Raw genomic sequence first — 15,368 nt, 5'->3', positions numbered from 1 at the left:
GTAGCAAGGAAATTTCCCGGAACACCTGAATCCAATGATTTGGAGGGGCGTCCCAATACTTATGGCAATATAGTGTACATAATAAAATACACCTACACTTTGGCCGTTATAGCCGATTCGTAAAGCTGTCGTTGTCGTATGGTTTCACTGATACTGCACCTTCTCTACCTAAATTGCAATTGACGAGGCTTAGGGCGCTTTATTTAGCCCGCTCACCCCTGGCTGTACAGTATCTTCAATGACTATTTCGGCCTCTTCTTAGATATCTCACATCTTCAAGTATTTCAAAGAGCTCTTTTCCTTCCACATCGATCGGCTTATTATCAGATTCCTTATTATTATTATTCATGATTTATATAACGCCAATGGTTTGTGCTGAGCTTCACAATATAAGAATAAAAAAGGTATGGGTAAGGGAAAATGATGTGAGTAGTATCACACAGACATAAAGTAGAAGTGTCACATAAATAAACTAGATGAGGAAGTGATTAATGATAAAGGGGAATGGGAGGTAGAGGGGGGATAGAGATAACTGGAACACGTAAGAAATAAGGAGATATACACAATACACATAGTGGTAAAGAGTTTTGTTTTTTTTTTTCTTTCTCTATCTCTCTCTCCCATCTCGTTCTCCCTCTCTCCCACCATGGGCACTCTTCCTGTGCTCCCCTTAAAGGAGCAGAGGATAAACACTACACGAAATGAAATAGATCTGAGAGAAATGCACTTGAATAAAGGATAAAAGCATGGGGGGAGGAGATGTATTTAAATAAAAGTTATTGGAAGTGTAAGATTATGGGGATCTCTTATGGATGAAGTGGTGGAAGAGGAAGGGAAAATAATAAGTATTATGTAATTGAATGAATGAATGTATATGTTTAAGGGAAAAATGTTGTTGTATTTAAATGTATATGTATATATGTTATATTTGAAAAATGTAATAAATATATATTTAAAAAAAAAAGAGCTTCACAATATAAAGGGAGACTGTACAGTAACAAGACAAGATGGTTAGGAGGACCCGGCTCATGAGAGTTTACAATCATAATGGAATACATATATATTCAGGTCTCTTACCAGTTCAGTAGATTCGCTGGATTAGAATAACAGTAATCCTATTGAGTGTTACCCGCAGTATGGTCACAGCAAGCTCCAGCCAGAGGCTTCCATGTCCAAGCCTCATTTCAGCTCCTCACAGCGCTCTCCAGGTTGAGTCTCTCATATCCAAGCCTCCTTTCCAGCTCCAGGCCTGCTTCCACCCCCCATTCCCTCCCAGGACTTCACAGGAATCTCTGTTGTCTGTGGTCACAATGAGGTTTGGAGCTCAGAGGATGGAGAACGCTGACAGGAGGCGAGAACGAGGCTTGGGACACGGAAGCCTCTGACTGGAGAACGCTGTGACTACTAAAGTGGCTGCCGGTGTTATGTCGAGGTGGCCAACTCGTCGAGATCTCCAACTCGTGACGTCACAAACATTGTAGCTTATGCCGAGATGGTGCTAGTGGCCGGGTGCCAGCCGTCACAGTTTTTTTTACTTCACTTGCCGTAGGTGCACCCGTGCGGCTTTGAAATTGTCGTCGAGTTCTCCAACTCCCGTCGGTGCTTGTGGCATCGGGTGCCCGCACAGGCGCACTGCTGCAGATTTTACAACTTGATACTTCTCTTGGGTGGCTGCGCAGGTGCAAAACGGGAGTTGGAGGTCTCGAGGAGTTGGAGAATTCGATAGAACACCGGTGACATTATTATTATTATAGGTATATATACAACATTTATACATAGATTCTTTAACAAACCATTATAATAGGCTATGTTTCTAATCCTCAATGATGATGGAAAGTATATGTTATCCTTAGAGGGCCGATTGACACCAGCAAGCCGCACTAAACGCATGTGTGCTGAGAGAAACAGTACTGATGCGCCGATGCCTATTCACACTTGCGGCGCATGTGAACACAGGTGAAACAAATGACAAACGCACTCATTCATTCATAACTACCTTTTAAAGTAAGGTGCACGTGAACAAGCGTCACAGTTGCGCGTATTTTGCTGTGCATCAGCACAGGGCAGCACTTTAATTTCAATGGGCTGCCCAACACACAACAAAAGCGGCACAGAAGCTTCATGCTATTTTAGAACTCCTGTTTTCAGGCATTTGTCAGGTGGCCATGTGTGACGTGCCATTGAGAAATAGTGGCGCCAGAATTGCACGCATCGCATTTCAACGTCACGCATTCTCTCACGTTGTGTGAATGCATACCGATGCGCATGTGTGGCAAAACATGAACAGGGCCTTAAGCTAAAGTTACATTTGTTGGGGGGTTATACAGCAGCAGGGGCATTACTTGCCTCTAATAAAGTGCGTCCTATGTCCTGCTTCATGACAGTTCCTGTAGAAATCCTCCCTTCAGCGATGCCGGATCCTCTGCATAGCAGTGAACTTCCAGCACATTATGGGTTAACTGCTGCTGCTGTTAAAAGAAGAATTGGGAGCCGCTCTCCCCCTCCCTTCCACCCATTCACAGAGTTCTTTGCATTCTTTTCACAGAATGTAGAGGAGGGGGATCCTGCCATTCATCTGTCTTTCACCCACTATGCAGAATAATGATTATGATAATAATAAACATTTCATTTAGCTGTGCTGTATGTGTATAGGCCAATGTAGTTGGATCTGTATGTGCGTTATCATTAATCGATTAAAAAAAATTTCGATTAATTGTACACAAAAATTGTAATCATTACCAGCCCTAATTTTTTATTTTTGTGTCGTTGTTACAAGGAAAGGTGAAATTACCTCCCCATTGCTCATATACATGTTGTATAAAATAAATGTGTGTGTGTGTGTTATATTTTTGGTAAAACATAAAAGACGGGGTCGCCTCAGGTAAATAGACACCAAACATGTCAAGCCTTAAAATTGCGCACGCCCGCAAAATCTAAAAAACGACCACACTTTTATTGCTCATCAGTTTGGGGGTGTTATTAGTGATTGATGGCCCTAAAACTATTACTCACACTCCAACGTTCTTGGTGATACGTAACATGTGCGGCACAATCGTCGTTTTCGCACGAAGGCGCACCCGACACATTTTTTTTTTATGCTTTTTTTTTTTTTTACACAACTTTATTGCTATCACTAAGAAGCCCCCTATGTGATAGCCAATCTACATGACAGGTCCTCTTAATGGAGACATCAGGGGTCTCCAAGACCCCTAATGTCACCTAGGGACCCCCAGAGAAGCAGAGATCTGCTCCACCAGCTTCTGTAGCTGGAGAGTGACAGCATAATGCGGAAGTGATGTAATATACATCACTTCCTGCATTGGGGACTGAGAGAAGATCAGAGGGAGATCGTGTAACGATCTCCCTTTGATCTCCTGTCACAGAGCACCCGTGCTGCTCCCGGCTGCACCGGGCACAGCGGATCTCGGGATCGGCAACGATTAGCTGCTGCTAATACAAGCGATTGGGCGTCTCTAGAGACGCCCAATCACTTGAATGTAAAGCTCCCGGCCGGCCATGTAATTACAACGGCCGGCCGGGAAGCTACTCGTCGGGCTCCGCCATCCTCTCGTCACCGACGAGAGGACGAGTGGATTTTTCAAGCCCTGTATGTGTATATATATATATATATATATCTGCATTAATGTAAAAAATGCCCCCCACCACCACCACACACACACACACTTACCTGCGGTCGGTCATCTCTTCCGCCGCAACCGGGAAGAAAGATACTCAGCGCTTTCCCCGAACTTCCTCGTCCTGGGGGAAGGTACTGAGGGCAGAGGAGACATAGGCTCCTTCTGCCGTCAGTTAAAGTGTGACTATGGGAGCAGGGGGTGTGGCTTGCACAAGCTGTGTGTGTCTATGGACACACACCGCTAGCTGCAGGAACAAGCAAGCACGGGTGTCTTCTCAGCAGCTAGCGGTCTGAGGATAACTTGAGAACGAGGAAACTAAATTGTTTTTAAAAAAAAGCAAATGCAATCACATCTGGCCCTCTTTATAATATATAAAAAAAAGGAACACTTTAAGGACACTTGCTTAAATCTTCTTTTTAGGGTTTCTTTGCCCACTTTTATTGACACAAAAACTCAAAGGTTCATTCACCGCTCCAAACTCACTCCTGGGATGGACTATAAATCTCATGTTTAGTTTCCTAATTTGTATTGAGATTGTAGTCCATCACAGGAGTGAGCTTGGAGTGGTGACTACTTTACAACACACACAGGGACCATGGGGAACAGACGTAGCCCCCCTCCAGAAGCAAGGACAGTGTCAGCACCAATTCAGAGATGATTTGAGGATCTACAGCCGAGTGATACACAAATAAGATACATTTCTGGTAATAGTTCAAGTACTTGAATGTATTTCTAAGATTTAAAGTGACATTAAAGCCAAAAAATTTTCCCCTCCACCCCATGTAAATGTTAGCACTTACCTCAAATGATGTCTCTTATTCTGATCTTCCTCTTCTTTCCACCTGTTTTCATGTGTCCCTCCAGCGGTGCAACGTCACTCCGATCCAGCGCTGACTGCTCTGTCTCTCCGATCCAGCGGTGTCTGCAGGCGGGTGCATGCGTCCATAGACTTACCTTGCGTCTCTGCTCGTCTCCCGGCCGAGAATCGGAACTGTGCATGCGCCCGCCCCAAGATGCTTTGCGGCCGTACGATCACTTCCTGATTCTCGGCGCGGGAGCGAGCAGCGATAAAGAGGTAAGTTTAAAACCAGTTCAAGCGTTTTTTTTTTTTTAACTTCTTGCCTATATCTACTGCTTGCTAGTAGTAGATATAGGCAAAAAAACGGAGGGTTTAGAACCCCTTTAACTCCAGAGTTTAGTGTCACTTCCAGCCAGTGGCGTAACAATCACAATAGCGACCCAGGCGGCCGCTATGGGGCCCGGGGGACAGGGGGGTCCGGCAAGGACATGCCCCTGATGCCATGCGGGCCACCTGGGTCGTTATGGCATCTCAGGCTGCTGGCTGTCACTGGCGGCTGTTAGGAGGAACATGTGAAGCGGCGCGTTCCTCCTCACAGCCACTGCTGAGTCAGTGACAACCCGCAGCTTCGGAGGAGGTGACTGGGCCTGTCGTCAGCAGCGATGGAGGCGGGGCCCAGTGATCGAAAAGGCGGAGCATAGCTATGAGAGCGGCGGGGCCCGGTGATCGAGGAGGTGGGGCCCAGTTACAGAGGAGGCGGGGCCCGCCAGGGATCGTGGAGGAGAAGGAGGCGGACAGAGGATTGGAGCAAACAGGTAAGAGGGCTTGACTGCCCACATGAGACCCTGCAGAGCCCACCATAGAAAGTCTATGGTGGGCTCTGCAAGGTCACCCTCAGATGGGCTGTTTGGGTTATCAGGTGGGCTTAACTAGAAATCACAGGGCCCCATACAAAATTTTGCATGTGATTTCTAGATACGCCCCTGCTTCCAGCCTTTAAGGTCAGGTTTAGCAGTTGAACTTAGCTTAGGAAACAGGTATAGATTAAGATTTAGGTGAACTTTAAAACTCAGCGGTTTTTATTACTCCACATTCATTTTTTGAAAGTGATAAAACCACTCTTGGGTGCATCCATTCATTTAATAGACCAAAACTCAAGACACCCAAGACCATTTTTGGCAATATTATTACACCAAAAGTGAACATATCAGGCTGAGGAGAGGGCCAGATATATCTCTCCAGCTGGAGAATAATGAGGAGTAGGCACATAGGAATAGTTTTGCATTCAAGAAGGTATATACCAGGTACAATATGTTTGGTGATATGGCGGTCATAGTAGTTTTTCTATTAGTCATGTTCAAGCCATAGTACTATATGTAAATATGCCAAGCTCTTATTTATTGGGTTGCATAAAAATAGCAAGGTACCATAGTGCTTCCACCCACATGGGGCCTTACGCCAAGAATACTTCCTTTCATGGGGAAGAATACTGACCACTGTTCACAAAGCCACCAGTAACAGTGACTTTATACAACTCCTGACTTTCTATTACATTATCCCCCCCATAAGCGATGTCTATAGTGTACTTATCACGTACCGGAGGCTGAGACCAGACGATGGAGAGGCGTCTCTTGCAATTCGTGTCCTGAGACCCTTGGAGTTGGGAACAGGAGGGCGCAAGGCAAAGAGGAGCACGAGTGCCGCAGGCCGGAGACAGACACCGTGCAGGAATAACTTTGTAGGGAGGTTAGCAAGCCAAAGGTCGAATCCAGTCGGGCAGCGGAGTATTAATTCGGAAGACGATAGCAAATCCAGGGAAAAGGCTGGGGTCAGGGGCTGGCAGCAAGCAGAAGAGTAGTCCAGGGCAATCCAAGTCAAAGCAGGTCAAGCAGAGAACACAGGTAACAAGCACCAACTGACAAGACCATCAGCAATGAGAGGGAAGCAGGTTCATCCTTAAATAGTCATTGAATTAAGACAGCTACCTCACTTCCTGTGTGCCATCCGTCTGCGCGTCTTTCCGCGTATCTCACGAATGCGCAGTTTGCCGCGATTCCGGCGGTTGGCCCTTTGCGTGAATGCGCGGCCGCAACTGTGCTTTTACAGTACTGGTACCAAAGGTAAGCTCATGCAGATTTTCAGAGAAGACAAAAGCAACAAAGCGCCACCTCTTTGTGTGAAATCTTTGGTGGCGCTTTGTTGCTTTTGTCTTCTATGTATCTGATGAGAACCCCAGAGTCTCTCTGACGACCAGCCTCTCCAAATCCTGTGGATATTTACAGGAAAGACTACTCCTAGAGGATTGTGTGATGGTAATGATTAGCGTCAAGAGTTAAATCGACTTTTTCATGCTGATTTTCCTCTGGGGATATTGGAAACATGGGGACCAGAGAAGGAAAAGCTTCAGCTATAGACCTCCATTTGGATAATGGAAAAGAAAGAAGAAACGGTGGCACCTCTAGGGGTACCAGTAGATTCTCCATTATAATCAAATACGACGTATGGTGCTCACCTTGCTATGTCTTATTGTAGACCATATGTCTAATTGTAATTGGGAATCTACTGGTACTCATCGAAGGGTTTGTATTTTTTTTACTTTTCAGCATTGTATAACCCTGTTTGTGGATAACCAGTGCAGTGGCAGCCTCGGAGGATGGATTTGGCAGAGAATGAGCCATCTCTTGGAGTACTTTGATCCCTCTGTGTTCAAGGCTTCTTTTTTGTCCATGTGTCCATTTAGATAACAGAGAGCAAATGACACATTGTACACGCAAGGCAGTGAAGAAAAAACTTTATTGTAAAAAAAAAACAGAAACAACTTAACTGATCACTGTTACCTGGGCAAAGTACTTTATCCTAATGCCCATCCCAAAGCATATCTCTTTAGTGGAAGCAAAAAAAAAAAAAATCACAAATAACTAACTTTACCAAACATATTAACAGGTCCAGGTCATGGTATAGCTCAGGGGTAGGCAATCTTGGCACTCCAGTTGTTGTGAAACTACAAATCCCATGAGCCATTGCAAGACTCTAAAAGCCACAGGCATGTACGATCACTTCCTGATTCTCGGCGCGGGAGCGAGCAGCGATAAAGAGGTAAGTTTAAAACCAGTTCAAGCGTTTTTTTTTTTTTAACTTCTTGCCTATATCTACTGCTTGCTAGTAGTAGATATAGGCAAAAAAACGGAGGGTTTAGAACCCCTTTAACTCCAGAGTTTAGTGTCACTTCCAGCCAGTGGCGTAACAATCACAATAGCGACCCAGGCGGCCGCTATGGGGCCCGGGGGACAGGGGGGTCCGGCAAGGACATGCCCCTGATGCCATGCGGGCCACCTGGGTCGTTATGGCATCTCAGGCTGCTGGCTGTCACTGGCGGCTGTTAGGAGGAACATGTGAAGCGGCGCGTTCCTCCTCACAGCCACTGCTGAGTCAGTGACAACCCGCAGCTTCGGAGGAGGTGACTGGGCCTGTCGTCAGCAGCGATGGAGGCGGGGCCCAGTGATCGAAAAGGCGGAGCATAGCTATGAGAGCGGCGGGGCCCGGTGATCGAGGAGGTGGGGCCCAGTTACAGAGGAGGCGGGGCCCGCCAGGGATCGTGGAGGAGAAGGAGGCGGACAGAGGATTGGAGCAAACAGGTAAGAGGGCTTGACTGCCCACATGAGACCCTGCAGAGCCCACCATAGAAAGTCTATGGTGGGCTCTGCAAGGTCACCCTCAGATGGGCTGTTTGGGTTATCAGGTGGGCTTAACTAGAAATCACAGGGCCCCATACAAAATTTTGCATGTGATTTCTAGATACGCCCCTGCTTCCAGCCTTTAAGGTCAGGTTTAGCAGTTGAACTTAGCTTAGGAAACAGGTATAGATTAAGATTTAGGTGAACTTTAAAACTCAGCGGTTTTTATTACTCCACATTCATTTTTTGAAAGTGATAAAACCACTCTTGGGTGCATCCATTCATTTAATAGACCAAAACTCAAGACACCCAAGACCATTTTTGGCAATATTATTACACCAAAAGTGAACATATCAGGCTGAGGAGAGGGCCAGATATATCTCTCCAGCTGGAGAATAATGAGGAGTAGGCACATAGGAATAGTTTTGCATTCAAGAAGGTATATACCAGGTACAATATGTTTGGTGATATGGCGGTCATAGTAGTTTTTCTATTAGTCATGTTCAAGCCATAGTACTATATGTAAATATGCCAAGCTCTTATTTATTGGGTTGCATAAAAATAGCAAGGTACCATAGTGCTTCCACCCACATGGGGCCTTACGCCAAGAATACTTCCTTTCATGGGGAAGAATACTGACCACTGTTCACAAAGCCACCAGTAACAGTGACTTTATACAACTCCTGACTTTCTATTACATTATCCCCCCCATAAGCGATGTCTATAGTGTACTTATCACGTACCGGAGGCTGAGACCAGACGATGGAGAGGCGTCTCTTGCAATTCGTGTCCTGAGACCCTTGGAGTTGGGAAAAGGAGGGCGCAAGGCAAAGAGGAGCACGAGTGCCGCAGGCCGGAGACAGACACCGTGCAGGAATAACTTTGTAGGGAGGTTAGCAAGCCAAAGGTCGAATCCAGTCGGGCAGCGGAGTATTAATTCGGAAGACGATAGCAAATCCAGGGAAAAGGCTGGGGTCAGGGGCTGGCAGCAAGCAGAAGAGTAGTCCAGGGCAATCCAAGTCAAAGCAGGTCAAGCAGAGAACACAGGTAACAAGCACCAACTGACAAGACCATCAGCAATGAGAGGGAAGCAGGTTCATCCTTAAATAGTCATTGAATTAAGACAGCTACCTCACTTCCTGTGTGCCATCCGTCTGCGCGTCTTTCCGCGTATCTCACGAATGCGCAGTTTGCCGCGATTCCGGCGGTTGGCCCTTTGCGTGAATGCGCGGCCGCAACTGTGCTTTTACAGTACTGGTACCAAAGGTAAGCTCATGCAGATTTTCAGAGAAGACAAAAGCAACAAAGCGCCACCTCTTTGTGTGAAATCTTTGGTGGCGCTTTGTTGCTTTTGTCTTCTATGTATCTGATGAGAACCCCAGAGTCTCTCTGACGACCAGCCTCTCCAAATCCTGTGGATATTTACAGGAAAGACTACTCCTAGAGGATTGTGTGATGGTAATGATTAGCGTCAAGAGTTAAATCGACTTTTTCATGCTGATTTTCCTCTGGGGATATTGGAAACATGGGGACCAGAGAAGGAAAAGCTTCAGCTATAGACCTCCATTTGGATAATGGAAAAGAAAGAAGAAACGGTGGCACCTCTAGGGGTACCAGTAGATTCTCCATTATAATCAAATACGACGTATGGTGCTCACCTTGCTATGTCTTATTGTAGACCATATGTCTAATTGTAATTGGGAATCTACTGGTACTCATCGAAGGGTTTGTATTTTTTTTACTTTTCAGCATTGTATAACCCTGTTTGTGGATAACCAGTGCAGTGGCAGCCTCGGAGGATGGATTTGGCAGAGAATGAGCCATCTCTTGGAGTACTTTGATCCCTCTGTGTTCAAGGCTTCTTTTTTGTCCATGTGTCCATTTAGATAACAGAGAGCAAATGACACATTGTACACGCAAGGCAGTGAAGAAAAAACTTTATTGTAAAAAAAAAACAGAAACAACTTAACTGATCACTGTTACCTGGGCAAAGTACTTTATCCTAATGCCCATCCCAAAGCATATCTCTTTAGTGGAAGCAAAAAAAAAAAAAATCACAAATAACTAACTTTACCAAACATATTAACAGGTCCAGGTCATGGTATAGCTCAGGGGTAGGCAATCTTGGCACTCCAGTTGTTGTGAAACTACAAATCCCATGAGCCATTGCAAGACTCTAAAAGCCACAGGCATGACTTCCAGAGGCAGATGTATGTTGGGCTTTGTATTTTTACCACAGCTGGAGGGCTAAGGTTGCCTACCCCTGGTATAGCTATCTTTTATTGATGCAGCAACCACACAGTGCAGCTGGAGAAGCAAGGAGAGGTTTTGGATACCTGCAATGGCCAGAGAATAGCAACACCCCAGCGATTTAATACAAAGGCTGCTGGAAAGGGGAGTATATGGCATCTTTTACAGGCTGCATTTACTTGATGATGTAGTGGCAGGGTCACTTAAACATTTAAACAGCCCAAGGAACTCAACCTACCTACATTTGCTGGGTGGCCCTTATTTTAATTCTGTAAGCGAGTTGCTATGAACACAAAAGTGTTTCCTGGCTCCCAGCATCGCCCTCTCTCTGAGCCCACTGCACCCTAGCCCAAGATACACTAGAGCATGAGAGAGAGGTTGCGGTCTAACGTTATGTAACCATTTTTTGCATTCTTGCAATTTGAGGGCAAGGCAGATGCTAGATAGCCAAGCCCCAATCATGCAACTGTGTTTTTGAACATTGCAGCTCTTCTCCCCCCAAAAAAGTGTAAATGAGTGACAAAACTCCAGCAATGGCCTAATTACCTCCCACAACTGTCAACTAAAACCAGTACTAAACCAAAAACAAGGTTCATTGAAAGCCAAGCTGCCAAAGTGTAACTTCACAAACTTTAGTGAAGGTCAAAATATGAGCACCCCAAGATGATGCACCACCAACGGCATCAACACCTTGTAATTGGCCTGAGATGATTTAAAACCAGGCACACTAGGCAAATACAGACTTAGACTCTAATATTCTGGTGTGCCGACTACCTAGCCATCCTACTATACAACTGGGCACAAGACAGAAAGGAGCCCTATTGGATAGTGAAGTGGGCGTGAAGGGGGCATGCCAGAACTCCAAAGTCAGGTCCAAATCTAGGCTTCCATTTGGCTGTGGCCAGAGGATGGTTTTGACACTGCAAGTGCATTTTAGTACATGCCTTTAAGCTCTGTTATTCAGAGGACCTGTATTTCCACCTCCCTCTGATCTCTTCAGAAATAAGTTTTTAACAAAAAAGAAACAGCCCTGGAGCATGCAATAGCCCCCAGGTACAAGCCTGAAGCATGGAGTAGCCCTTATGAACAGTCCTGGAGCAAGGAGTGCCCCCCTTGTACGGCCTTGAAGCATGGAGTGGACCCCATGTACAGCTGTGGAGCATGAAGTAGCCCCCATGTAAAGCCATGGAGCATGGAGGAGCCCCTATGTACAGCTCTGGAGCATGGATTAGCCCCCATGTACAGCTCTAGAGCATGGAGTAGCCCCAATGTAAAGCTCTGGGGCATGGAGACACAGAATTCTAGGAATAATGGAGTGAATAAACACTGTGCCGCACCAAGTAGATATTAGCACTGTTCCTCCACAACTTCTATTGTGGAGGACTAATGTACTAGACTTTCTCACCACAGAAACATAAAGTGATTTTGGATTGTCCATCACTTTCCTGGCCAACAAAATGAAAATAAAGCAAGGGTGGCTTATTTAAACAGGGATACAAAGAATAACACAAGGAAGAGTTTCTAACTCTTTCCTACTTTACTCAAAACTGGAAAAAGAAAGTTTGGCTTCAATACCACTTGAATAACTGGCTGGAAATTACCTGCAGCCAGAACAAAATGGTGGAAACTTTGTAGAAGTGATCCAATCAGGTTCCCCTCCCTAGGTCACCTTGGAATTCCAACAGTAAAATAATTTCCCACATCTCCTAACTCACCCAGATATCTTTATTGAACCATCTGACACACAAAGTGCAGCATGAAGGGGCTCAGTGAAGGTGGTGGTGAAGGTGTGTAAGTGTCGGATCGGTTCACACATATCATAAAAAAACAGCTGCCCGGCCTTGTAATCCAGATAGATCCTGACTTTATCACTGGAGATATTGTCAGCTAACGGCACCTTTTCCTCATTATGTATCACTGAACACTCGTTCTCATATCTGCTTAAACTCCATGACTTCCTGTTATATCCAATGGCTGACTGACGTCCTCTCTTGTCTATACCGGCATAACTCATTCCTACTGCCCAGTTCGTTGATTCACTGACATCAAGCTCCCAGTAATGTCTCCCTGAGAAAAAACTCCTCATGCCTAACACCTGATAGTATGTCTGAAATTTCCCCGATGTTTCTGGGTGATTTTGTTTTGTATTGGACCAGGATGCAGTTTTCATATCACCTGACAAATGAAGTTTATGATGAGCTGTATTTACATCCAGTAATATGTCTGCGGCCTGTACATGTAGGAATGCATTTACCCCTTTTATCATGTTGGATAACCCCGAGTGTAATGTGTGCGAGATCTCAGCCACATCCAGATTCCGTCCATCATGGAGGAGTTTATCATGTCTCTCTCTGTCCTCGTCATCTCCCTCCTCAGTATCACACAAGTCCCCTGTGTCTGATTCCTGTAAGACAGTCAGTGGGTCAGTCATGTTACACATCTCCTCAATGTGATCCATCTTCCTGGACAGCTCGGCCTTCTTTATTTCCAGCTTCTGGATCAGGTCAGAGACTGGGAGTGAAAGCCGCTCTTCCTGCCTGGAGATCATATTGTGGACTTTCTTCTGCAGGTCTTCTGCCTGTCTCCTTGTGTCTTCAAATAAGCTTGTAACTTTCGTTGTTACACCAGCTGCTCTTTCTTGTACTTTTCTCCTGCGTTCCTGCAGACTCCGGACTCTCTTCTCAGTCTCCTCTCTCTCTGTGATCAGTTTCTGTAGAACATTCTTTAGTTTCTGCTTCTTCTTCTCAGAGGCCTCATGCAACAGCTCTGCTGTATGTCCTTGGTGTTCTCCATCCAGCCTGCAGGACACACAGATACAGGCAGAATCTGCAAGACAGTAATACTCCAGAATCTTCTTATGGACGGAGCATTTCCTACTCTCCATGGAAGTGGTGGGTTCAGTTAGGATGTGCTCTGGTGACTTGCTGTGGACTCTCAGGTGATCATCACACAGAGAAGCTTCACACATCAGACAGGATTTAACAGCAGGTACAGGAGCGTGAATACAGTAAGTACAGGAGATCCCAGTCTCCTCCCGATGTAACTGGGTAGACTGTAAATCTTTTACTAGGTTACGCAATGTTAGGTTCCTGTGTATTTTAGGACGACTCTGGAATAATTTCCTACATTGGGGACAGAAGTAGGATCCAGACTTCTGTGAATTCAGGACCTTTTTTATACAGGCCCGGCAGAAGTTGTGTCCGCATTTCAGGTTTACTGCATCTTTATAAACGTCTATACAAATGGGACACTCCAGATCTTCCTGATTCAGATTCAGAAATGCCATGACTAAGAAAGGAAAGAATGAAAATTAAGGTCTGATACACTTAAAAGGGAAATATATATATTGCACATTTTTTCTGCTCAGGAAACAGTTCAACTAGTTTTTTTTATCAGATTAGAGCGAGACTTTCCTTTATCAGTAGGGATACACCATTTTTCGACAGACTGAGTATTGATACTTTTCCTCAAGTACTCGCCGATACCAATTACCGATACCTTTCTTATAGTTTCATGTGACAGTTTCCCTAAAACAATACAGACTAATGATTTTAGGACAGTGGTGGAGGGACTACAAAGCCCAGCAATACATTATACAGCAATGCAGAATGGCACCAGCTATAGAGGACTACAAATCCCAGCAATACATTATACAGCAATGCAGAATAATAGCATGTGTATTGCTGCATAGAGTATGTAGCAATACACATGCTATTATTCTAGCTACATACTCTATGCTGCCACTCTGCTCGGGGGTGCCGGCCTGAGGCAGAGGGTCGCCGGAGGGGGAGATGGGAGGAGGCTCACAGGACCGGGAGATGTGAAGGTCGGCGGAAGCGTTGTAAACAGGTGCTGCGTGGTCCCCGGGAAGGCTGCCGCGAGGTCCCCAGCAAGCGGGGGACCTTAGGCAGCTGCTTCAATTTAAATAATTAAAGTCCTGGTATCGGTTTTTGGTATCTGAGCATTTGCATGGGTACAAGAGCTATCCCTATTTATGTGTTAGGGAGTCAAAGTGATTTCTCTATACAGTGTTCCGTAATTAATTTCATAATTATGGAAGATTGTGTTTCCTAGTCTCGGAGAGTCAAGCAGTTTTTGTGGCATAGACCATAAGAAGCCGACGAAAAATGATCTGATCCCCGTCACGCACGGTGCGCAATATGTCTCTCGTCTGATAGACGTCTGGTAGAAGCTGATGAACAAAATCATATTACAAGAAACATTCAGACTAAAGAGCAGACCTTGCCTGTTAAACATCTTGAAACCTAAAGCGGAACTGTAGAAGTAGTGGTGTATAGGGCTGCAACAACTAATCAACTAAATCGATTATTTAAAAAGTTGTCAACCTTTTCAATCGTCAATTAATCGGCTTCCGATTAGTTGGTCCTGTTCACGGCATCATTGTGCTGTATATTATACATAGGAATACAAATACCAGCAATACATTATCAGTGGTGTGGAAATAAAAAAAAAAAACTACTTGTCCAAGGGCTAAAGCAGGGGCCAAATCTACTTGTCCCTCATGACAATCTACTTGTCCCAATACAAAAGAAAAATGTTTTAATCAAAACTAAGGATGCACCAATACCGGTTTTTCGGTATCGAGTACAAGTACCGATTTTGTGCTTTCGGATCTCGCTGACACTGAATACTAATACCGGTGCTTCCGCTGGCATGGAGCCGGCTTCCCTGGTAATCAAGAAGCCGGGCAGCGGGTAATGACATCCCGCCCAGGTTCCTGATTGCCACGGAAGCCGGCTCCATGTTGTTTAGCCTGCTTGATTGTGATTTGCCGGGAAACCTGCTTCCCGGTCAATCAAGAAGCCGGGTGGCGAGTAATGACCTGAGTGACCGGGAAACTGGCTCGATGCTGATTGGCTGGAAAGCAGGCTTCCTGGCCAATCAGCAAGGAGCCGGCTTCCCGGCCAATCAGAAAACCAGGAGGCGGGTCATTACTTGCCGCCGCACAGCTTCCTGATTGCACGGGAAGCTGGCTCCTTGTTCCCC

At 45.5% G+C, this 15,368-nt stretch overlaps 1 protein-coding gene across 1 annotated transcript; it reads right to left on the bottom strand.

The window, feature by feature from the left end:
* Window positions 1-1,531: 1,531 nt before the first annotated feature.
* LOC108790608 (tripartite motif-containing protein 14-like) lies at window positions 1,532-13,344 on the bottom strand. The gene is made up of 5 exons (XM_018560916.1): window positions 12,077-13,344; window positions 11,767-11,806; window positions 8,855-9,093; window positions 6,035-6,171; window positions 1,532-1,671 (listed from the first exon to the last, which is right to left on the bottom strand). The coding sequence occupies exons 1-5, from the start codon at window positions 13,327-13,329 to the stop codon at window positions 1,532-1,534; spliced, it is 1,809 nt and encodes a 602-aa protein (XP_018416418.1). The 5' UTR covers window positions 13,330-13,344.
* Window positions 13,345-15,368: the final 2,024 nt, after the last annotated feature.

Source organism: Nanorana parkeri, unplaced genomic scaffold, assembly GCF_000935625.1.
Source record: "Nanorana parkeri isolate BGI_ZX_2015 unplaced genomic scaffold, ASM93562v1 scaffold488, whole genome shotgun sequence".
Lineage (NCBI taxonomy): Eukaryota > Metazoa > Chordata > Amphibia > Anura > Dicroglossidae > Nanorana > Nanorana parkeri.
Note: the sequence above shows the minus strand (reverse complement) of the source record. Positions and strands in the feature narration are given on the sequence as shown.

Coding starts and splice junctions, on each gene's coding strand:
- LOC108790608 (XM_018560916.1), bottom strand. CDS start 13,329: ATGTGTGAAGCTTCTCTGTGTGATGATCACCTGAGAGTCCACAGCAAG. Junction 11,807..12,076: donor GGTTCAATAAAGATATCTGG/GTGAGTTAGGAG, acceptor TTTGTTGGCCAG/GAAAGTGATGGACAATCCAA. Junction 1,672..6,034: donor TCGTCTGGTCTCAGCCTCCG/GTACGTGATAAG, acceptor GCACCTGCGCAG/CCACCCAAGAGAAGTATCAA.